At 42.2% G+C, this 25,568-nt stretch overlaps 1 protein-coding gene across 1 annotated transcript in view; it reads right to left on the bottom strand.

The window, feature by feature from the left end:
- Nucleotides 1-10,440: 10,440 nt before the first annotated feature.
- The window catches only part of LOC145389708 (uncharacterized), an 82,813-nt gene continuing 67,685 nt past the window's right edge, over nt 10,441-25,568 (bottom strand). Inside the window, exons 3-4 of the mRNA XM_080264913.1 lie at nt 11,106-11,310; nt 10,441-10,629 (exon numbers count right to left, since the gene is read on the bottom strand). Coding sequence (XP_080121039.1) covers nt 10,441-10,629; nt 11,106-11,310 — 394 coding nt within the window. The remainder of the gene's footprint in view (nt 10,630-11,105; nt 11,311-25,568) is intronic.

Below are 25,568 nucleotides of genomic sequence, written 5' to 3'. Positions count from 1 at the left end.
ACTGACCCTGTGGTGTACTTAGGCCCTTGTGGGGGGAGGGGGACAGGGGAGGAAAGCTGGTGGGGAGGAAAGACAGGAGGGAAGGAGAAGGGGGAACGGAAAAGGCATAACAGGGAGAGAAAACGGTAAGAAGGAAATGGAAAAGAATAAAAACAGCGAAAGAAGATGGGAAAAGAGGTAGGAAAGGAGTGAAAGAAAACAGAAGAGGAGGAAAAGGGGAGAAATGGCATTATAGAGAGAGAAAACAGTAAGAAGGAAATAAACGAGAATAAGGAGAGCAAATGAGGGAGATGAAAAGAGGAAGTAGAGGAATGGAAGGAAAAAAGAAAATGGAGAGGCAATGAAGCAATGTATAGACGAGAAGTAAAACAGAGGAAAGAGAAAATGTGAGAAGACTTGTGAAAGGGGAAAAAAAGGAAGAGTTGAAAAAAAAAGGGAAAGGGAAAAGGTAGGAAAGGGGAGGTACTGAAGGAAGGAAGAGATGAGACTGAATAACGAGAGAGAGAGAGAGAGAGAGAGAGAGAGAGAGAGAGAGAGAGAGAGAGAGAGAGACAGACAGAGAGAGAGAGAAGGGGGGGAGGGGGCAAGGCATATTAGCAAATGAAGAGGAAAGAGTTACAAAGAAAAAAAAGAGATAATAATAACTGAAGAATGGAGGAATAAGTAAAAAATAGACCTTTGAAGGAATGAAGGCAAAGTGAGATTTCGGTACGAGAAAGGCTGACAGAGTGAAAGAAACCACATATCACTGAGAGAAAAAGAAAAAGGTGGATAAAGAAGGAAGTAATAAAGATTTTTTGTGGCTAATAACATGACCTGCAAGGACCAAGAAAGGATAACTTGGCAGAGAACGACATTGGAAAAATAATGAAACGTGGAATGGGTGCGTTAGTTATAGACTCTTAGATTGAAGACAGAAAGAGAAACATCGTTGAATTAATAAAGCAAAATACAGGTCAGAATAATTCATGTAACCCACAGTACAAGTCACAGAATCATTTCACTGACATCTTGCTGTTTCAGACCCAACATCCTTAATGCACAAGCTCTGACACCTACTTTGCTGAGCTTGGTAACATTGGTTTGGCAGGGAAGGAGGGAAAACAACAATCTATCTATTTCACGTATCACAGCAAAGTAATGTTTCTAGAGCATGAAATTCCCTGCCTGTTCTTTTCAAATATTGTCATGAAATAGTGAATAAAAGCATCGTACATATGGTCTGTTAATTCCTCCTTGTCTTTATTATACCATCCGAATGATATGTACTTAAACTTCAATAAGAGAGCATGATAATCTAAGTGAATGAAAGTGTTATCAGTCACATTATTGCCATGTTATCAGATAGACCCTAAACATCTCTTAGCCTTATCTTGCCCATGGTACCCCACAAATAGTAACCTCTGAGACAGCTAAAGCAGCCCTACCATTACGTGTGGTTACTTACTGTGGGAGTTCTGCCAGTACTTACGCTTCCGCTATCGATAATTTCCCTCCACACGTTTCACCAACCATTTTGCTGATCTGATTTATGGCGACCATTTCTACTCTGGAGTCTTTCATCACCGGGACCTTAAATTTCGCAAAAGTACACGAGAATACTGTTTATGAGGCAATCGCTCATACTCAGCAGGGAAAAAAATATTCTCCCGAGCGATGCTGACAATAGGCCCGGCTTTCTCCGGTACTCGACACACAACAGACCCGCCGTGCCAGGAGAACTTGACATTCATCACACTGAGCACATTTTCCGTGGAGGTTAAGTTAGGAAAACTGCATTATTTTATATTTTACTGAACGTATTATGACAGACAAATCATGCACATTGTCATTATGGTCTTCCTCATCCATCAACCTTATCAAGCCTGAGTATACTGTACGGCCATAATATGACAGCCTATCCTAAAGTGCGTATATTTTTGTCGGGAAGTCACCTGCGTTCAATATAAAAACTAATTATGTAGTGTATACTAGCCTGACATAGCTAACTGCCTTTTCTAACAGGTCAGCTAGGCCAGACACTCATCGTAACTTAACTCCTAATCTACTTTGCCTGATCAGTGTTTCAGCTTAGACCTTATAACTGTCTATATTAAACTATGATATATATATATATATATATATATATATATATATATATATATATATATATATATATATATATATATATATATATATATATATATTCATTAAGAACCTCATTTTTACTGCTCACCCTTTTGATTTTTACAAACTTTGTGGGATATCAGGAACGTGAGAGCGATGTGTGCTTAATTTCTTGCTTGTGTTCTTCTGGGTTAAAACTTCTAACTAGAGCATCGCCACGCTTGTTACGGCCAACCTACAAATCCCATATATTACATTCCGCTTTTCTCATGCCCTGCTCTACCACCCTGCCAGCCCTTCCTGCTCACTCCTTTCCACCCACTCAACCTTTTTCATAACCGCTTCCCGCATACACACACATCAGACTTTTGAGATATGCTTCGCCACATATCTCTGGCGCCTTACTAGCCTACGTAAAACGCTGAAGTGAATGGAAATTGATATACCTGAAATTGTTTGGATTGACCTATCTGAGCCTAAGCAGTCTTGGAATGATAAGGCTTGACCCGAGCGGATGGAAGGCCCTTAAGTGAATTTCAAGAGATTTAACTAATTTGGACCCACATCTCTATACTTTATCAAGGTCTACGTCGAGGCAGCCACACAAAATCCTTGGGACAGTCTGCTCTCTGCTTCCTTTACTTATTTACCTGTTCTTTTCTATTACTGTACCTTGGAACTCAAATTATTCCACCAGTGCCTCTCCATCCACCGACAAATCATAATGTTCCTTTTCCTTACTGTACAGGGGATTTGAAATTTTTGTGAGGGTAATATCTGAAAATGAAGCCAGATAAGAGTAGTGACGGATACTGCAAGACAGGATGACGCAGTGTATGAGCTGGTGAATGGAGAAAGACGTGAAATTGCAATATAGTGTAAGTACCTTGGTATAATGACAGATAAAAGAGGGAAATGTGAAGAGGAAATATGAAGTTGATTGGCGGAAGGACGAAAGGTAGGTTGTGCTACAGAGGTCTTCATATGATACAGGAAACTGAGTACAAAGGCTGCAAGAAGACTGTATGAAAGTTAGTAAGTACCCAAATCATATTATAGGCATGCAGTAATGGTATGGCATGAATAGATACAGCCTTGAGTAGCAGCACAGGAAATGGAATTATTGAGGAATATATGTGAGGTATGTAGCAAGTAGGCTGGAGAGGGAGGGGAACATCATTTAGCAACTCATTGTACAGTGCTATAGGAATGATTCAGTCGTGACTGTTAATAGGCAGAAACGGCAAAACAAAGCACACCTTTGGTTGCCGCACCCATCCCTGCAATAACCTAATTGGAAAGAAAACATTAGTTGTGGGGGAAGTGGAGGCACGAGCCCCCTGTGTCCCACCCTCTGTAAATTCTGGTGCGGGTGAGGTCTACTACTATGCAAAATGTTCTCTTTACCAAGATTACAGACAGTCAAGCTCTTTTCATTGTAAGATACTGACCAACAGAGGCTTGATGCAGTATGTGGCACACGGGATTGGACTGGTCAGATCAATCCCAGTCAGTTTTTGCTTCACACACACCAGAGTCATCAGTGGGTAATTCTTCTCCCTGTGTGTGTGTGTGTGTGTGTGTGTGTGTGTGTGTGTGTGTGTGTGTGTGTGTGTGTGTGTGTGTGTGTGTGTGTGTGTGTGTGTGTGTGTGTGTGTGTGTGTGTGTGTGTGTGGACTAATTACCACTGTGTGATGGCTGTGTGCCGTTCACCTCTTTACCAACCTGTCGCCTAATGAGACCCACCAGAGAGGAAGTACCAACACACCAACTTCCCTCTTTCTCTGCCTTACCCCTACTGCCTCACCACCTCCGCCTATCTTTCTAGACCCTACTGCCTCACCAATCCACGTCTCGCTGCTTTACCCCTACTTCCTCACCACCACCAGTTTGCTTCCATACCCCTACTGCCTCAAAACTCCCACCTCGCTGCCTTACCTCAATCTCCTCACTCCTTCACCACCTCCCTCTTCACTCAACCTAATACCAAAGCTAACTTCCTTTACACACTCTTGTCAGCCTATTTTTCTTAATGTTATCGCCTGCCATTTGCCCGTAATTGATATTATCTAACTTAACCTCGTTTCACCACTTACTAGCTTCTTACATTCTTGTCGGCCTTCATGTATTAACTATTTATTATAGTTTCTTCTTGCCATACATGACAGCACCTATTCTTAGAAACCCACTCTCCTCTCCTTTTTCATCCTCATCCCAGCACTGGTCTGGGGTGAAGTCTACCACTGTACAAAATTTTATGTTCCTAGTTAAAAAAAAGAAAAAAAATAGTGCACTGCCTTCCCTCAGTGAATGCCCAGCCCATGTAAAAACTCACTTCCCTCGAGAACTATCTTCCATGAAGAATCCCACATTGCCTTAAACCTGACCTGGGTGTAGGTCTACCTGTGCAAAAATTTGTCTAAAAAAAAAAAAAATCAATTCTGAGCGTAAATTGGCGGTATTTGGAACCCTCAGGCCCCCTTCCCCTGCCTTAGCGGACCGTCCTCGGTGATTTCACCCTGACTGATACCCAGTCAAGGCGGACGTCTACCACCGTGCAAAAGTTACTTTCCTTCATGTTCCTAGTAGCTAGTTAATGCTTTCTCTAAGGTTTGCCTCCTCCATTCTGGAAAAATACCGTGCCTCACCCCCGCTGTGGAGTAGAAAGAAAAGTGAAGCCGTCAACCATTTTTATTCATATTCTCTTACCGTTTTCTTTCTATAACAAAACCTAACCTAATCTAACCAGACTTAACCAAATATAACCCAACCTTGCACTGCACCTTGATAGTTTTATCTATCTATCTATCTATATACCTAGGCTGCTTCCCCCAGGGAAAGGGAGGTAGCCGAGACAGAACGACACACTCTCCATTTACTCATCCATTCAAACACATTCATTCACATCTTAGCCCCAAAGGGGAGAACGGACAGATCCTCACCGCACCACACCGCACAAGGGTCAACTGCGCAATGCAATCAGTGACATCCGCAGCAGGGCCCGACAGCAGAACTGGTTTACCCCTGCCACATCATAACATACCCATCCCCTTACCCGCACCTGACCTTACTAGCTGATCAGACCAAATGCGGGAGAATATCCCCTCAGGGCTGCGTCATCACTTATTTATTCACAATTTCTCTCCATTTATTTCTGTCACGCACAGCCACTCTTCCTTGCTCAACAGACATCCCTCTCGCATCCAGCGCTCTCTTCACACTGTCCATCCATCCTATTCGTGGTCTTCCTCTCAGCCTTACACCTCTCACATCAGATCTAGTTATCTTTTTCACCAATCGCTCATTATCCATTCTCTCCATATGCCCAAACCATCGCAACACCCTCTGCTCAACTCTACCAGCCATCTCCTGAACAACTCCAGTTCTCCTTCGCACTTCATCATTTCGCGCCCGATCCATACGCGTCACTCCACACATACTCCTCAGACACCTCATCTCCATTACATTCAAACTTTTCCTCTCTGCTACACCCATATTCCATGTTTCAGCCCCATATAATGCAGTCGCTACCACAACACCCTCATACAGCCTTCTCTTTACATCCATTCTAAGCGAACGACATTTAAACACTTTTTTCATTCCTCCCAGCACCTTTCCTACTTCATTTATTCTAAACTTCACTTCTGCATCTATTCTTCCATCCACAGCATTTATATGACATCCTTGTCATATACAGTATCCCCTTCCTTTAGCCTCCCTCATCTCTCTGTCTCTCTCTGTCTGTCTGTCTGTCTGTCTGTCTGTCTGTCTGTCTGTCTCTCTCACACACACACACACACACACACACACACACACACACACACACACACACACACACCTCGTTATCTCTGTTTCCCTTATGCTCCCTCTGCCGTTCCCTCCTTCAGTGTTCTGTGCTTTTACACTTTCTGGTCACGTCTGTGCCACTTTTTATCACTACCTTCCCCTCTTCATCATCACCTCTCCTCTTATTCTTTTATTCTTCCACTTCCCTTGCGGCTCCATTTTACGATCCATTACTGCTCACCCATCATACTTTTATCTATCTGCACCTCATCCTTACATTCCTTCATACCTCCACCTCATAGTCAATCGCTCTCACCTGGGATTACTTCAGTATGCCACTCTTCCACTGTCCTATCATTGCCTCCCCCTCTCACCACTTCATATTCATTCCTACTAGTTACAGTCCATGTTGTCTCAGCTGCTGCTTCTCAAATGCCCTCTCTTTTATATACTCCCTCACCATTTTCCACCAACGCTATCACTCTTGACCTCTTCCTCATCACTTCTTCTTCCCCAATGTGCTTCCTTGAGTTTTTCCAATATCTGATTTGCACCAAGATCTTTCATTAATATCGACAGCACAACTAGTGTTACAATATCTATTTGAAAACAGGGTAACTCGTGAACATCATAACACAAATTGCTGTTAGTCATCACCTGCATCCCTAGATTATTATGTTCTGTAAAGGAGCATTAATGATGATGTTATTCTAAGTTAAATTCATTCTCACATACGCTCTCTCTCTCTCTCTCTCTCTCTCTCTCTCTCTCTCTCTCTCTCTCTTCCCTAAATGAAATTCTTTGCATTTCTTCTTTTCTTATGTTGACACTTTTTCTCATGTATTTGCTCTCATTTCCATTATATGATCTTCCAAGCCCTTTCTTTACTTTGTCACTCATCCTTTCTATCTCTAACCTTGCCCTATTGTCTAAGATCATGAATTTATCCTTTCATCTGAGATAAACAACGAAGAGATTTCAATATGAATACATTATATGACCTAAATAATATAAATGATTGTTGTACGCAATCAGCTTTGTGACAATGCCTGTACATAACAATAACGCTCATAAATTGGATGGTATTGTTCGATATGGTGATGGATGAACTGTATTATGATGATGTAGTGGTGAGTGTTGGTTCCTCGTGGCGGGTGGTGGCGGAGGAAGGTGATAGGGCCATTGTGGGGCTGCGTGCTCTTTGTTGGGCTCCAGTTACGATTGTCTCTATTGTTAATTGGATCCCACGGGACTATTAGCCAATCATCGGTGGCACCAACGGCATCAGACAAACAGACAGGCAGACAGACAGGCAGACAGACAAACAGAGAATCACGTACAGACTGGCGTGAATAACAAATGTATTCAGATAAAATGGTACTTAAAAAGAGATGAATCAACTGATGATTGATTTTTGCAGCCATCGTCCAAGGTCAAATTCCCAACACAGTCGAGTCTTCTCTCCTTTGTCTTCCAGTGGCTTGGTAATGGATAGTGATGATGTATGATGGTGATCTGATTTTGGCTATGGTAATAAAGATTGCTGTGATTACAAATATATGAAGATTAAATGTACCTACTGGCATGTGACCCTGTGTTTCTGAGCAAAATTTATAAACGGATGTGATGAAATGTATATATGTAAATGATGTCAGTATATACTTGATCTTTTTACCAATATGGACGTTTTTATGGTTCTGGACTCTTCACAAAACTCTGAAACCTATGATCATTTTGTGTCAAAAGTATTGTAACATAATGTGATGTTTAGTCAAAAGTACTGTAACATAATGAAAGTTCTTGTTCATATTCATCTCAGTAGTAAGTAAATGACACCATAACTCGTATATTCATACACTTTATTACAGTCTGATCTAGCTGTGGATATTAACATGATCAAAATATCAGCTACATCTCAGCAACAGGAATATATAAATAACTGTAGTAAAAGTACCCTAATGACATCAAACTATTAACAATCACTAAGAAACACGACAAAAAATAAAAACATTCATCCACTCACTTCAACGCGCCATGAGTATTATCACTTGAGGATTCATCACATCACTTACTACTGGCTACTGATGGAGAGATTTTGATATGTATTTTGATTGGGTTGGGTAAGGCGGGAAAGGCACACCAGTCCATGGATTCGTGTAAAATGCTGTGTTTCTCCGATTTTCAATATGACTCGCATCAGTCACGTTCTGACAGACTTAGACTCCATCAGTTCGATAATTTCTTCATTCTAGTTATCTCTAGACGATTTTATTCATCACTGGACAAGCATCAGGAATGGAAGGGTTAAGCGAGCCTTCCTTGATTATTTCTGTACTTGAGATATTTATGGAATTCATCATCAAGAAAAAATTGGAATGAAATAGAAAAGTACGTCCGCTGGCTGAAGGGATTAATCGAAGCCTTCTTCTTCTTCTTCTTCTTCTTTGTCCTAAGGCTTCCCACTAGATACAGGAAGAGGGATTTAGATGCAAAAGGAGGAAGGGCACAATGGTGACTGGGACAGGGCTTAGTCTTACCGGATTAAGAGGCTTTCTAACGCCTCGTTCTCAGCGATTCACCAATATACTTACATATTATTATAGTCGTACATGTCATCTATATTTTTTTAATTGACAAAGATAGCTTCAGCACGTAAGAGTGTATTACCAATGTGCTAGAGTATATTAAAGTACCATACACAGAAAAAAACTGAAAGGAAGAGGCGTTAGAGATTCTGCTTATGCAGTGAGTGTCGAATACAGTCCTAAGAGAATGGCGAGGGTAAGAGAATGACAGAGAATGACTGAATAATGTGGTGATGGGAAAAAACTGATAGGTAGAACAGAGATGGACACAGTGTAGATAATGACAATCCACTGGTGACAAGGATCCATGAAATGTACAGAACATAACATTTTCATAAGTTGGTAAAGAGGGAACCACAGGGTACGGATCAATCAACTTCACTACTGCTAGCACATAGGTGGAGGGCGAAACGCTAAGTACCCTTCCAGCAAAATCCCCCACACAGAAAACCTGAGCATTTCTGGGCCAATCTCCACAATGTGACTACGTTTTATTTCAGTATGTGCTTGCTGTGTTCATACGATTTTTATTCCACAGTATAGATGACCACTTATATTAAAGACGTTAACAGAAGTTTTCTCCAACTCTTCAATTTCTCAGTGTCTCTCGTGAAGTGAATAATATCGTCTGAAGATTGCTGGAATAAAATGAAAATACGGGTGAAGAGTTCAAATGTTTATAAATTTCAAGTGGTAAGTATGAGTAGTAAAACAATGAGTATGGACGGACAAAATCACTGGCTCAGTTCACATATAAAGGATTCTCAGTAACCGAATCATGCAAGTAACTAGAATACACAGGTGGCAGGATTGGCAGTCATCTTTGAAACTGACAGTAAGAAATTTCTGAGGTCTGAAGGCAGTTCTTATTTCGCGAGCTAATTACCCACTTTGTCCCATCACTGTACTGACTCTCAATAGATATGCTCATTTCAGCAACACGTCCGTTCAGTTACTCACTTCACTCACTCTCTTCACTTTTCTTAAACCCTCGTACTGTTTCGCACGATGCTGTAGTCCATGTGTTTCAGTAATGCAAGTATGTAGTTACTCTCATTTTCACAACTGAGATGCTCCCTTTTAGCATTATTCATGAATGTGTGAATTGTACAAACATATTAAGTCAATGTATCAAACATTTATGAACACTTTCAGTAGACATGTTTTCAGTCACAGAGAATATTTATTTTTCCGTACCTAACAGTGGAATTAATCTAACTCTACTGTTATCTGTTTCATCACCTTTCTCAACCTGAAGGCACACCACGTTCACAGTACTTTGCAACTTCGTATCTGGTTTCAGATGGTACATATAGGCTAGTCACTTCAAAAACACTTAGGCTGTTCATTGGTTTCATTTACACAAGCTCACACCTAAACCCACAGAGATTATATGCATCTCGAGCTGCCCAGTATTTGTCTTTCTGTTTATTCTGTTACTTTACTGGTGCTTCTTGTGCCAGAAAATCACCTCACTGCAGTGTATGCAGGTGATGACGATTTCCTCCTGTGACCAAGGCTTCCTCTATGACTCTTACCCAGCCAAGCGCATGCGAGGAATGGAGAACATGAAGTGTGTTGGAGTTCGCAGTTCATATATTGATTACCGATTATTCTTTCCATGATCTAGTCAGTCACTGTTGGCATAACATAATACTCTACATTGTTCTGACAGTGCTGAAGCCTCACACACCAGGCCAGTCCACTCAAGTCCTGTGCCCTGAGCTTCAGTTCTATTTACACTTTGTGGCCTTGTAAGGATCACTGTACAATATCTCCTTAATTTCACACCCGTTTTAAGGTAACTTCAACACATAGAAATCTCTGCTGTATATCTACTACCCATATATATATATATTTTTTTATATTTAAACTTGGCATTCAAGTCCAACACAACATTACATTTTAGCACAAGGAGAGATTGGTGTTGTCGATGCTTTGACAACGGAGTAAGCCACTTGAGTCACTGTTTGAAGTAGTGTGCAAGAGATGCCTGTGATGGTGCTGGTGGGTAGAGGACTCTGGGTGTGACGAGGGTTGGCGGGGAGGTGGTGGGAACGGAGGTGAGGGGCGGCGGGGTGGGCGGATCCAGGGCTGGTGACGACGCCGGCGACACAGCAGCCGCGGTGCGGCTCAGGGCTGCCAGCTGAGCCTGAGGGGAGACACAGGATCAGATGAGGCAATATGGGGCACAAACACACACACAGGCAGCATGAATTATCTACTGTTACTCTTACGAGAAAAGCAGTTCAGACATCATGTATTATCTGTTACTTAACAATACATGAAAGCAACTATTATTGCTCTTTATAACTTGGAAATCATAACCGTTTATATTGATCGTTAGCATAGCATGATCTGGCATTCTGTACCGTGCATCACATCACTTATAGATGGCAAAAAAGGGCAGGATGACGATGATGATGATGATGATGATGATGATCTTGATGCATAACATGACCTTCCTTTGATAACAAGTCAAGTAAATGCTTATATCTCTGCATTATATCTTAAAATTATTACTGAAAATAGTAGTCAGTGAACAGATTAGTTTTCAGTTTCAGTTTGAATTGCTATAAAGGGAGAGCTTGTTGTTAATTTACTCGCAGTGGAATGTCAGTGACTCACATGTCGGTAGTAAAGATCCATGGATGAAGAGAGTGCTGCCATGGAAGAGAGGGCGCCGACTGCTGAGAGAGGGTGGTGTGCGGGGTGTGTGTGGGGTGACAGGGTGGATGGGGTGGGGTAGGGCCAGTAGGCGCCCATAAGACGGCCATACCCGCCCTCAGCCAGCAGCTCTAGACCCACCGCAGTCTGACGCTTCCATTTGGTCCTGCGGGCACAGACTGGGGTCACACAGGAAAAGATTACGAGGCAAGTTGATTTAAGTAATCACTGAAGTAGATACAAAGTAACAAAAATATCGGCCTGTTTCATTACCTACAGCATTAGCACCTTCACAGTATATTTCCTTCATTCATTCTTGCTGCTGCCAGACAATTTTATGCAGTTTTAAAAAGACCTCTTGTCGGAAGGGGTTATAACAATACCAATAACCCTCTTCAGTACATTGTCCTTCAAGCTAAGTAAAACCGCCTGGTAGTGGCAGGAATAAAACATAAAAAGTCAGCAAACTGAAGCATTCAATAACTTTACTTTGAACTAATGAGAAAGTTACCATATAAAGATACACACACACACACACACACACACACACACACACACACACACACACACACACACACACACACACACACACACACACAAACACACACACACAATTTCATGACACGCATAGTTCACTGAACAACACTAGTATTCGATATTACTCGACTGCCTACCGGTAAGCAGTCATCACGTTTTCATCTTATTACGGATTTTATAAAAACAATTGACAGGATCAGTTTTAAAACTAGCCCTGAACGACTGTATGCATTCTATCAACTTCTGAAACTACAAGGATCTGGCCGAGTTCACGATGATCTGTTACACACTCGCTCGAGATAGCGTGGCGAGTGTAATGTTCTGCCTTGTGTGTGTGTGTGTGTGTGTGTGTGTGTGTGTGTGTGTGTGTGTGTGTGTGTGTGTGTGTGTGTGTGTGTGTGTGTGTGTGTGTGTGTGTGTGTGTGTGTGTGTGTGTGTGTGTGTGTGTGTGTGTGTGTGTGTGTGTGTGTGTGTGTGTGTGTGTGTGTGTGTGTGTGTGTGTGTGAGCAAAATAAAAACAAGAGGCGCCAGGCACACTAAACCTGGTCTGACCACTCAAGGTCAATGGTTTTGGTGCCAAATGAAAGTCCATATGAGACTTCCTGTATCTTGAAATTAGTAAACATCTGCACAATTAGTTTCAAAGAGTTCAGTTTCTGTTAAGTATACGTAACACAAAGCATAGCAACTTTTACCAAATGAAGTAGAGTAAATATGACGAATATAATGATGTGGCTGGAAGCAACACAGTGTTCTCACAAGATACTATGGTACACATCAAGGGTGTGGAAGCACGAACGATGGTCGTTGTGGTGTGAAGGCAGCAGTGGACAACGGAAGGGGCGACAAGCAGGAAGCACTTCATTCATTCACCGACCCCCAACCCTTGAGAATTTGTCCACCACCTGCCTTCCGCGACAACAAGTGTATCGGCACGAGAGGAAAAAAATTCAAAGGGAATGACGTATTCTCACAACAATTACTTGAATGTGGCTTCTTTGACAAATTACCTCTTTTGGCTTTCTCCATTTTCAAAGGGAACTGCAATTTTCTATCTGCAACGAGACGTCCCTAAACGAGCCGGTCGCTGTGTGCTGGTTTTAATCTGTTCCCCAAATTACGGCATACGCCAAAGGAAATGGCTGCAAATGGTGTCGACAGATGTTGGAGAATAATGCAAGTGTCGCCTGAGTACAGTTTAATGTTAACAAATGAGGATGAAATTGTTGATTACATTTTCCCCGGTGACAATTGTTGCAAATGGTGCTTGATGTTGCGACACCGGGGACGGCAGTCACTGTCATATTAGCCCAGCTCACGTGATTGGTGGTGAGCTTCTGTGCAGGTGGTGATGAGCTGTAGGGCGCATCGGCCACTTTATGTAGGAGAGTGTGATGGCTGAAGTAGTTAGGTGTGTATGTAACTGTTGTTGGTGGTGTTACTCTGTTAGATGATTAAGGCTGGAGAAAGTGATGAATTTAGTACCGTCGATGTTGGCTCCAGATGGTCATAGGAATGAGAGTGGATGAGAGAGACCTCATGTGGCGATGGGATGTAGAAGGTAGCTAGTAGTGGAATGTCACAATAGTTAATGAAAATAAATCTGGGATGCTCTGCTGGTGATATATTGTGTGTTATAACTTTGGCTGACTGACGCTAGAAAAATAATAAACATCTAACGGCTGTCCTATAAAAAAAAAATAAAAAACTACCTCCTAGTGCCGTTATTAACTTCTCATACAATAGTTTCGGCGACTCACAAACTCTTTTCAAATACGAAGTTACAAAGTATCTATCTATCTAGTTAGCTATCTAAACCATTAGGTGGAGTGGGAGGGAAGAGGTTATAGTAAAATGGAGAAAAAGATGAGTGTTAGAAATGAGAGTGTACGGAACAGCGGGGCTATAAACTATCTGAAGAAACCATGACACAGTGAACCGGTGGCGCTTGTCCACCTTGGGGATGCCTGGAGATTCCCTAGAGGGTGCGTGAGGGATCTGTTATTTCTTTTGGAAGTTCGTCTAGCAAGAAAGAGAACAAGCTCAGTATCTTATCAGACGAGTTCAAGATGATTTACGTCTGTGATCGTTATTACAACTTGTAGAATTTATTCTCATTCTGATAAAAAAAAACTCCCAATAAGTGATGAAAAAGATTATTTAATCCTCACAGAGTAAGAAGGTATGTAGTGGGAATAGTGGGTTACAAAAGAAGAAAAATAAGACAGATAAGGATGATGGTGCGAGTGATATTTCTGATGTCCACTCTTTCTTTCTGACTCCGTTAGGATTCATGAGCTGCATTATGATATGGATGCACGAATCGGAATGTGTTTGGTGTTGGGAGTGCACGAGTTAGCAGGGGTTAGATAACACTAGACTACAAGGATTATGCTGATGATAGGGATGTATGTGCATTAATTACAAGTAAGTATAAAAATTACTATACAGAACAGTGTTTCCGTCGTATTGTTTGTCTTCAGTTTCGTCAGTCTTAATGTAAACACCCAGGAGACACAAATTCACAAAGCATTGTTTCACCCCACGAATCTTTGTGTTAAGCTGAGTACTGATCTCAGGAGTGTGCTTTTGCCGATATGTATTATTAGCAGTGAGCACAGTCTAAAACAGAAACATGAGAACTACTGTCGGGGCAGCAATGTGCCATGCAGTGGGGTTTCTACACTGCTATGCGACAATAGAGCTTGGACTTCCTACAGATATATTTAATTCACTAAAGTTTCCGGTACTAGACATCTGGAACGGATCTTCGACTTTACATGAGAAGATAGCGTAACCTGTGATAAAATATTCGGGCTCAGTACACTCAATATAGCCCTCTTAACAAAATAAATAAGGTAACATGTTCCTGAATTCTTGAGTTTCCCGTTTTCCAGGAGTGATACCAGTTTTCTGTTAGCAAATATTTTTTCAGGCTATCCAATGACGAAAACTACTAAATAGCCCAAAAGAAAAGGCTAGGGCTATAAAAATGCATAGGATAATATACTGCTAAATATATGATAAGAGGTGGAGGTAACATACAATGAATAATTTATGGCATCAGTTAAACCACCATTACGAGATTCAATCAAGCGGTGGAAATCACACCCTTCCTTGCGTATTTGTTCACCCTTCGACCTCACCTTGGGGGAAATAGTGTGTTCGTATGAGTTATTATAGTAACCTGGAAAAAAATAAAATTGTAACTGTATTGGAAAATTGATTATCCCTATCATAAGAGAGAGAGAGAGAGAGAGAGAGAGAGAGAGAGAGACCCTAATTATCGAAACTTAATATCGAGTACTGAAAGCCCAAAGAAAGTTCGTGTCTGATGTACAGTATTCCTCAGTACGTGAAAGGCCAGCAATGAGGCAACCATTTATCAACATTCCAACCTTTCAGCTGGCTAGATCGTGCCCTACGTGTGCTGTCTGCTTCTTGCGTTAGTTCTGAGAGGACACAAAAGAGAAATTAACACTGCGTAAATGTGCCAATATACCGTTTGGCAAGGCTGGGTAGAGGTGTTCGGTGTAAATGAGGAGGGGTGAGACTCTAGGCCGTATTGTAAGTCGCATTGTAAGTAAGCTTCGTAGGTGCTCTTCCTTAGTTATTTATTCTGCGTACTGCGCCTCAACGTTCTCTTGTGAGGTATTTCATTTCGCTTTAAATTCCAAATAAGTTGCTTCAGTAACATACAATAGGATACTAAGGTGCACCACGTAAAATAAATGTGTGAGGAAAAAGTGTCACGAATTGCGGAAACTCCACTTGTGATACGAATACGACACTATGAAACTCCCTCTAAGTGGGGATCAGAAGCGAGGTGGTGTGGGAGAAACTGGCGGAAGAATGAGTTAGAGGAAATGAGAATGCGAAAATATAGATGCATTTACAGTGGGAATTACTCTCAAAGCCTGCTTGAAGGACGAGCCCTTGTGTTAACGCGCTGGAGTCAGAGTGCTCGTCAGTATAATGCAGGTGTTCTTACAGTAGTGCCTCGATAACCCCAGGGGATATCGAAATGGTTTCTTGGGGGTATCCAGTAAAGTATCCTGAAAAAAAAAAGAACAATTTCGTGTATGGTATCTACGACTAACTAATCTGTGTATGAATGTTATTTTGTTGAACAGATAAAGAATGGAATCTGTAGAATTCAACTGTTTGTTCATAGTCATTCTATCCCCTCTTTTCTGTTCTTTTTTTATTTATTTATTTATCTATTTTACAGAAAACTGAAAGTGGAAGGAGTAACAATATTAGACAGGGGGTATCTGGTTGACTCGCGACAGAATCAGGCACACCCCAGACACATCCCAGATGCACACCACTCGCACGTTCATAACACTCTAAAGGCTGAAATGCACCAGATATCACCTTTTCAATATGGTCCAGTGACTCAGGCAGTGAATACCTCACAAACACGGAATTTAACCCTTTCTGTGGCTGCAACAGAAATAGGGATAACTAGATTTAGAGTTAATAAAAATGCCACTGTGAAAATGTCCATTTGAAGATAATTCATGTTGCTAATAAAACAATATTTTATTATATAGTTATGTTTAAATGTCTGTAAATATCAAGGGTATATTGTACGTAACTTTTTTGCTAAGACAACATGGATGCTGTTGATGACCTTTTCCATACCCGTAATGTAAGCCATTTCAGCACCGCACTCTAGGTTTACGCTTTCCAGGATGATCAGTCTTATTATATTTAAAAGTAATCCTAACATAACCAACCTATCCTAATCTAACCTGACCTAACCTAACCTAACCCACATTCATCTCCCTAATCTAACCTAACAACATTAACTGAATATATATCAAACCTAACCTTACCTAACCTACACTCTCCTGAAAAAGAACAAGTGCCCAGATCGATAACAGTTTTGAAACGTCTCCCTAGATATGTACTTTGCTCAGCTCGGCTCCACAACTGACTACTTGAGCCCCGGAACATCTTTATACTTTTGCTCTAGTTAACATCAGACTATTGCAGTTAGGAAGACCTTGCCTCATAGTAATGAGATAAACGAAAACCCTATTTATTCCTTTCATTTCAAAAGTACATCTCAAGTTTAATATCGACAAGAGAGAGCAAAGAGAAAACATAATGGAAGTCCTTCAGGAAAAGGGGTCGTTGAGATATGCATAATACTAGGAAATAAGGCAATGTTTTCGAGCTTCGTCGTTGCCACTAACAGGAAAATCACTGAAGAGCCTGTGGGTGCTGGAAGAAAATATGTATCTGTAGATATTTTTTTACACTGGCTCGACACTGGCAGAACCTAAAGAGAACTTGCTAAACTGATCTGTAATATTAAAGCTGGTTTTAGTGGTTGTAATCTCGCTTCACTAGTCGGGATCCCCACACTTGTAACGGCACTGTTGACTGCGACTGCACAAGTTCATCTTAGAAAACATTACAGTGTATGTGTTTGCTTTAAGTGCGAGAATAAATGAAATACGAAGTTTTATGTATGCAAGTATGAATCCTTGAGTAACGCAAATGTTTTATACGCACAACGAAAATTCACAGGAAGAAAATAATGGATTAGGATGATGCTGTTTGATGTATTTAGATGTATTTCACGACTGGAGGAAAAACACCGCGATTTTTAGTTGTTCTTACGCCATTACTCACACTTTAATATTTTCATCGTGTACATGCACCCAAAGTGAATGTATAAGGGTGCGAGTGTGAATGAGTGTGGTGTGTGCAGGAGAGTGCGTGGGGTGTGTGTAATGAGGCGTGAAGAAAGGGATGCTTCACCACCCTCTCACAACATCCGTGTAAATAACCCGTGTGTGTGTGTGTGTGTGTGTGTGTGTGTGTGTGTGTGTGTGTGTGTGCCGGATTTTCGACTGAATGGGTTCCGTCATGTCAGCTTTTTTTTATTTTTTTATCCAACTGTCTTCAGTCGTCTTGATATTCTTACACACACACACACACACACACACACACACACACACACACACACACACACACACATCTCTCCGTCTCTGTCATGTCTGCCTCTCTCTCTCTCTCTCTCTCTCTCTCTCATCGACACTTCGCTACATTGCCTGCGGGTGCTGTTATATCATCATGCTTTCTCTAGCCACACGTGCTGAGGCGTAAGTTCCCACATCTCATGCTTCCCCTGCTAACACCGCCGCTCTGGGATGTCAAAGTGATTCATAGCAAACGTGATCATATGGTAGAAAATATATCACAGTTTCGGGAAGCAATAAAAAAGACTGATAGGAAGTTATACAACATAGCACACTGCTGGGGAAGTCTGCTTGATCATTTTCTGGAAGTCTATCTAGTAAGAGTGTATTTGTAGCGTGACTGAATATGCACTGAGTATAAGAGTGTGTTTGAAATGCATGTACAGTAAATATAACAAAAAATTAAGATTAACAAATAACGTATGATCACAGCAGAAGTAAAAGAAGTTCTGTCGCACTTGAGAAGGCAACAGAGTCTTTCCATTCACTCAAGGCCTGTCTCTGTGCATTCATTCTCCCTTTTTTGTCTTGTCGCTACCAGATGCAAGCACTGATAGGTGGAGGGATGCAGTTTCATACTATAGTCATATTTTATCATCTAACAAAAAGGCTCGTAATGATAAGATCTGTGTGTGTGTGTGTGTGTGTGTGTGTGTGTGTGTGTGTGTGTGTGTGTGTGTGTAGTGGGTGCACGAGCTTCTCCACCTTATTTCATGACGAACCAATTCCCAGGCAGAGATAGTATCGCTCTACCCTTGGAAGTACAACACAGCGGGTCTAAAGAAAGGCTTCGAGAGTATAACTTCGCAGCCGAGATGAGATCAGGGCGAGCGAACTGCAATTCTCTTTAGCTAAACGGCGTAGACCTGCACGACTTGTGTATCAAGATCTCCCTCACGCGAAAAAATATATAAATAGCCGTGTGTTAGCCGCGGCATCCGGTTCTCTCTCTCCACCACTAAAATCCACACACGTCAGTAGCGAATTATAACACGCAACGGGAGCGATTACAGGGGGGAATAAGGTGGCTGAATTTCGCGAAGGTGTGGCGGTGGTGGAGGCGCGGTTGTGTTTTTCTGGGTTTTATCATGATTCCGCACAACGCGACCGGAAGAGTGCGTTTTGGAAGCGGGTGGATTTGGGGCTGGGAGCTGAGGAGGATGTGGAGAGGAGAGAGAAGGGTATGTGGTGATGGGGCAGGGTGGGAGAGGGTAAGAGTAAGGATGAGTCGGGAGAGATGGAGAGGGAGAGAAGAGATCTAAGTAAGATTAACTCCTTCAGTTAAGTCAATGTCATCTTTTTTTCTTTTTTTTTTACTTTAATTTTGTAACTACCAGACGATTTGGCTCAAGAAAGTGATTTTTTTTGGACTCTTGTTGAAAAATACTACACTTTTTAACCCTATCTCTACAGAAGGCACCCTTGAACTGTATAGAATCTCCTGAAGTGGTAAAACAAAATTGTCAGAGGGAGGAAGGAGATGAAATTGTTTATGTTAGAAAAGTTACTTGACTGTGTAAAAACGAAAGACAAAAATATATCAAAGTTAATGTGTTAAGAAATGAGAAATCAGGTTGTGGATGAGAAGGGGAGTGTATGATGGTGGGGAGGGAGGGGACTGGGGAAGTAATTTGAGAAGATGAGGACGTGGAAAAATGAGCAAGAGGAACCAAGGAGGAAAGAGCTGAGGCGTGTTGTATCAAGCAAAGTATGATAAGCATGAGTATGGCAAGAGATGGGAAAATAATCCGGGATAAGTTTAGTGGTGAATACTGAGTGACTGAGTGAGGGGAGAGACTGAAAATTTATCAAGCATAAAAATGTGAGTTTGAGATGGAAAAGTGAAGCAAAAGGCAAGTAAATTTAAGGAGGCAAAAGACAAGTAAATTTAAGGATAATAGGATGTTGGTAAGGTAGGTTAAAAAAAAAAAAAGAGTTGTGGCATGACATGGCAAAAGCAGAGAGAGAGAGAGAGAGAGAGAGAGAGAGAGAGAGAGAGAGAGAGAGAGAGAGAGAGAGAGAGATGAGAGGACGGAAAATGAAAAGCCAGGAAAAGATACAGGTATAGGCAGGTAAAGCAGGTATTGAGAGAAGCTACCTGTGTATTTTTTTTCTTCCTCATTGACGCCCCACCATGACCACACTCAGCCACCATAACATCGCTGCCGCAAAACCATGAGAAAGGAGAGGACCATTAGCGAGTCAAATATGATGGGAAGTTGTTTAGCGGGGGAGAATGTCGGGAGCAAGATAGAGCTACACTGCCGTATGGGTCAAAAGGCGGTTATCTCCATCGTTAAGAAGTGTGCTATCGACCTTCAAGCCATGGATTTTTAGAGCGCTGAACTCCACCCATCCTGACTGACCACGACGCTAGAGGGTGTGGAAGGAAGGGGGTTGGAAAGGTGGTAGGACGGGGGGGTTTCTGGATAGAGGCTGGGGGGATAAGGAGATGAGATAGTCATTGGAGTAGGGAGGGTGTAGAGAATGCAGGCATGAGAGAAAGTATGGAGGGTGTGGGCACGTGAGGAATGAAGGGGAAAGCAAATGAACCAGGTATTGAAGAGAAGGGAGTCCTGGTGTGAAAAGTCTGCCCATTATAGACTGGGAGAAATATATAGTAATGGGATTGGAACTGGAACTGAATCACTGAAAAAAATAATAATCAGTTGGAGGAGAAATGGAAATGGAGAGACGCATTGATAGATTAATGGATTTAGGAGGTAGAGGTTAAAAAAGATCGTGAGTGTTCGGAACGTGAGAGAAGGACGTAACTGAGGGGAAAACAAGATTATGGAGAAAGAAAAAGAATGTCTAGGGTTAATGCCTATGGACAGCACGACGGCTATTCAGGCTTCAATAACTTTTTTTCTGGACCCAATCTACCCCCAGAATACAACACGCACCAAATGAATTGCATCCGGGTCCCTAGTTGTAATGCTGGCTGAATAGGGACCAGGGGGAAACAAACTTCGTCCAAAAGTTAGACCGGCTCGAGAACCGAATTTAAGGAGACCTAAAGGAATGGAAAGGGAGGGGGAGGATGCCAGGAGATAGGGAGGGGCTCGTCCTGTTGACCCACCAATGTGTGAGGGTTTATACATGGTGGAGAGGGTGGAGGTAGAGGGGAGAGGGAGAAGGGAGTGGGGGGATGGAGAATGACGATGGGAATGGGAGGAGGGACGAGGGAGAGAAGATTTAGGGGAGGGAGAAGGGGATGGGTAGTTGGGGAGGCATAAAGGAGAAGGGAAGGGGTATGTAAGGGAAAAGGAAGAGGAGAGGGAGTGAAGAAGGCGACGGGTAGTTGAGGCGGGGTAAGGGAGAGGGAAGGGGGTATGGGGGCAGGAGAAGGGAAAGGGAAATGGAGAAGGAGGATGGGATAGAGGAAGGAAGATGTGAGGAGGGGAGGAAGAAGAAGGGGAGAGGAGTAGGGAGAAGAGGGAAGGGAGGGGAGGAGTGCACATCTAATAACTTGATTGTGCGGTGGACGAGGCCAGCCACACGTCCGTCTTGCTGGGTTGGGGAAACTGGCCTCACCTGACAGCCTCGTCTGGGTGAGGGTGGTGGGAACTCTCCAGGCCTCCCTTGCTGTTCTTACGCTGTGTTGAAATTTCATTACATAGGGAACTTAGGATCAGGCAAAGGAGAGTAGGACATGAGCAAAATGAGAATCGAAATGGTTATGGTAGTCATTTAACTGTAATGTACATTATTGGGATACACAAGATTTTGACAGTAATATCTTAAAATAAAAGTATGTTCATTGTTTAACATCATGCAAGATTGGGACTGAAAGAAATAAGGCTTCTTGATTTTCAGACACTACATAAAATACCCTATTGAGTTACCAAAACCTAAAGAAATAATTTGTGTGTGTGTGTGTGTGTGTGTGTGTGTGTGTGTGTGTGTGTGTGTGTGTGTGTTCATACTAATTTCCACACAACCTCATGAATTCTAAAAGGAAAGCACTGTTTATCTGCGAGGGACGAGGTTATGTACAAGCCGAACAGGCCTGTGTTCCTGAGGTGGGTAGAAAGCTAGTGACTGGGGAAAGTTGCATTTCTCGTTTCACCAGTCTTCAGTACTTCACTTCCTGGCCATCTTCCTTTGCTTACTTTTTCTGTGTTTCAATGATTTTTAGTTCTGAGATTAGGTCAGCATGCAGTCACCAGCACTTTCTTCTTAGCCTGTCAGCATCAGATTTATTTTCACTGTATATTATCCTACACAAATTCAGCTGAAGTTTTTGGTATATAGAGCGACTAACACAGAACAAGTTTAAAAGTGCCCACCAAGATTGAACTATGAATTATAGCTCTCAGTGGCACGTTCCTCCAAGTCGAGTAAAAGAATTGTCCTGGACCGTGTTGTGAAATGTTGACTTGTGGCGGGAAACGTGTTGCATCTAATTCTTTCTTGCTAAAAATAGCTTAATAATTTCTAAGTATAATTATCCTTCAGTTCAAATTCATCTCGTTCTCTCTGCTATCAGTATCACTCATTTAATTTTCCATTACTCCATTACTGCTATTTATTTGTCTAATTTCCACTTCCTACTGCAAAATTTATCAGTTTCGTTAGTTCCAATGCTGATATTCGAGAACTCACAATTAGTTTATCCTTATGAATGAAAAAATCTTTATCACTGTCCGCTTTTGCCATCGCTCTCAGTGCTAGATATTCAAGGTCTTCTGCCATCATTCTCATTACAGTCACACATTCAGCCTTTCTTTTAACTATCACCACCTCCTTTCACCATACTCCCTCTCATAGCTGGTACCACATCTTGCTCCACTACTACCACATCTTTCACTACCTCAGCCACTACCACCAACACCATCTCCATCACAAGCACTCCCACCACAACCACCTCCGCCCCAGCTATCTCCATCACAATTGTCTCCTTCCGACAACTCTCCTGACATCTTAAATTTGAATGTCATAGCTCTCTCTCTCTCTCTCTCTCTCTCTCTCTCTCTCTCTCTCTCTCTCACACACACACACACACACAAATGGGTGCTACCTTCCCTCTCTCTTCCATTCCTCGGCACACCCACGTCTCAGCTGCAGAGGTGACTGACTCAAACACACGGTGGGGCAAGGCAGTGCATATAGGATGAGACAAAAATGGTAACATTGAGCCAAGCTGGGACTGATTTGACTTCGCTTGTCATTTTAGTTGTTCTAGTTACATGCTGTTCTCATATCTAGTTTATTTGGTAAGGAAGAACAAACTTCCCTTTGGCTAGTGACTTAGGAAAGCAATGCATACCTTACTTTTCTATGCTTTATAACACACACAAAAAAGCCCTTTCTAAAATACCGTTTGTCAAACAGTGACAGATCATGAAAAACTGTATTTGCCTTAAGTGCTTCAGCAAAGTAAAAAGTTTATGTGTCCAGCAGGAGCACACTTTCTGAGGAAATGTGTGCAGTTTCAGATTCACTTGGTACTTTATTTTACGTTTTTATTTTGTGCTGCTCTCATGACGCGAGGCAGTCAAGAGGTAGAGTTCCGACGCGCTCGTGTTTTGCGGCCGTAACATAAATCCCCGGAGATTCCCTGCCAATTACACGCCACTAAAGAGGAATTAGTCCCTCGGTGAACGATTGTTGCGGCGGGCGGATTTATCTGTGCGGTCTCGGATGCATTGTTTCCTCTCTCATTGTTTCGCCGGGTGCAGAATCGTCTTGCCAACACCGAGCTCCTATTCTCTCGGCACAATGGGGGAGAGGGGAGAACCACAATTTCACCCCGGTAGCCAGGAAGGTATTATTCAATTAAACACGGTCGTTTCATTATGCAGGCGAGTCTCGGAAACCAGCTGTCTTAGGGTGGAGCAAGCGATTATTCAAAACCACTGGAGCAGGCAGAGAGAGGGGGAAATTTCGTCCTATTTTATATGATAATTATCGGATTTACATACCAGCGTGGTGGTGAACACGGGGTCCTCTGAGCGCCTCGCCTCCCCCGAGAATTTATATCGTAGATGAGAGCGCCTCGTGGACAAGGGGGGGCCGCGTATAAAATTCCAAAGGCGGTAATCTGGCCTTGATCGATGGCGACAACTACTGATTTACACCGACATAATTACGCTTTCAGAGTCTCCGGCGGGCAGGACACAAGCGGCGCCCCTCCATCACCTCCGTCGCAGACACCGATCGCTACGGGTCACGGTCATTATATGTAAAGAACTCACTAAATCTGTCCAGCTCGGGGAAATCACTGAGTAACCGCAAGAGGGAAAATCATGTAAATTCTTGGCACTGGTAAATCACCGCTCAAGACGAAAAGAACTTTGGAAATCTATAGCACACATAAAACCTTCAACACAGGCCTATCTCACTGTAAATTGGTCGATATTGGAAATTATAGAACTGTTTATAAAACTCATTTGCATCTCTATCTACCAGAACTATAGCAAAAAATAAAAGTAATATATATAAAGGAAGTGAAAGGAGCTTCATGCTAGAAGTAAGTGGATGGAAGAGGAAAAGAGATTTTGAAAATCTTTAGTGTACGTATAATCGTCAACACGAAGTTAAGTGTAAATTGGTGGACGGTGGAAATTACCAAACTATATATAAACACTTACTAGTAAATCTGTCGACCAGGGCTATAGCCTAGGAGCAAAACATTTATCCAGGCCGTCTGAGTTATGGAGGGAGGAGAAGGAAGAGTCTCCTCCCCCTAAAATGCAAGATTATCGTTGCTTTTAGCCGGTCCACGACACCAAGATTACAGGCCAAATTGATTCATAAGCAAATTACACGAGGAAATTACAGGCGATTTGTAACTAATGGTAACCTTCGGATATTCTTTTCCATTTTTTTTCTCTCTATCGGTGCGGGGTCATAAATTTGATCGGGGTTTTGACACTTACGATAGTCTTCGATCACTGACTGGGGGCGACACCAGCGAAAGGAGGAGGAAATTAATTTTATCCATACCGTTACAGGGAGACACTGGGTCACGAGACAGAAAGACTAAAATAACCTCCAAGTAGCAGTGATAAGCAGTGAAGACAATGGTAACATTCAGGATAATCTGAGCAATGCCAAGAGGAGTATTGAGGTAACGGCGAGAACGTCATTTGTATCTTAATTTTACCATCAACCTCACTTATGCAGAGAACTCATGATAAATCTGTTGCACCGTTACTTTCATCACTTAGACAATATCATTGCTTTTTTCGTTTTCTTTGTCACTAATACAACACTCCGAGAAACTGCCTACCAACATCCACACATATATTATTTCACCCTCGGGTTACTTGTACCACCTTTCCCCTGCCCTAACCATCACCGTAACCACTGAATGGCCTCGTTATTGTTACCTGTCTGCCACCACCGCCAAGCACTCAGTCACAGTCATCCAACTCTCCATTATCAGTACCAGTCCATCACGCCGGTATCGGAACTACCATCAAAACAGTAATTCAATTAATACCTTCAACTCGAGAACGTCGTTTCAGTTTTATTCTGGCACCCGAACACATGATTCCATTGAGTTAAAGGGAGACTTTCTTGTAGTAAAGAGGTAAATGAAGGCAATATTTTGCCTTTTTGTTTGAAAAGTCTCGGATGAACTGAAAAAAGTGGTGTGAGTGTAACAAAAAGAAAAATATTGAACTTCCTCATAGTAAAGGAGTTATCATTCTGAAGACGACAGAAGACCTGGGTATTTTTCTTTTTCTTTTTCTACTGGACGGTTTTATTCAGTACTGGAGTTCCTTTTCGTCATGTTGTCGTTGTTATGGACGAGGCTCATCTGAAATGTGACCCTGGCGGATCGGAGGCTTCAGTTGCCCTCCCCCTGCCGTCCTGCATCCTCCTCTTGGGGGACAGGGAAGTTGTTGAGAGACGGATGTATGACTAGACAGCCAAGTAG

This window comes from Coenobita brevimanus, chromosome 14 (assembly GCF_032717465.1).
Source record: "Coenobita brevimanus isolate Jiangsu-jjx chromosome 14, ASM3271746v2, whole genome shotgun sequence".
Lineage (NCBI taxonomy): Eukaryota > Metazoa > Arthropoda > Malacostraca > Decapoda > Coenobitidae > Coenobita > Coenobita brevimanus.
This window is presented reverse-complemented; position numbering and strand designations above follow the sequence as displayed.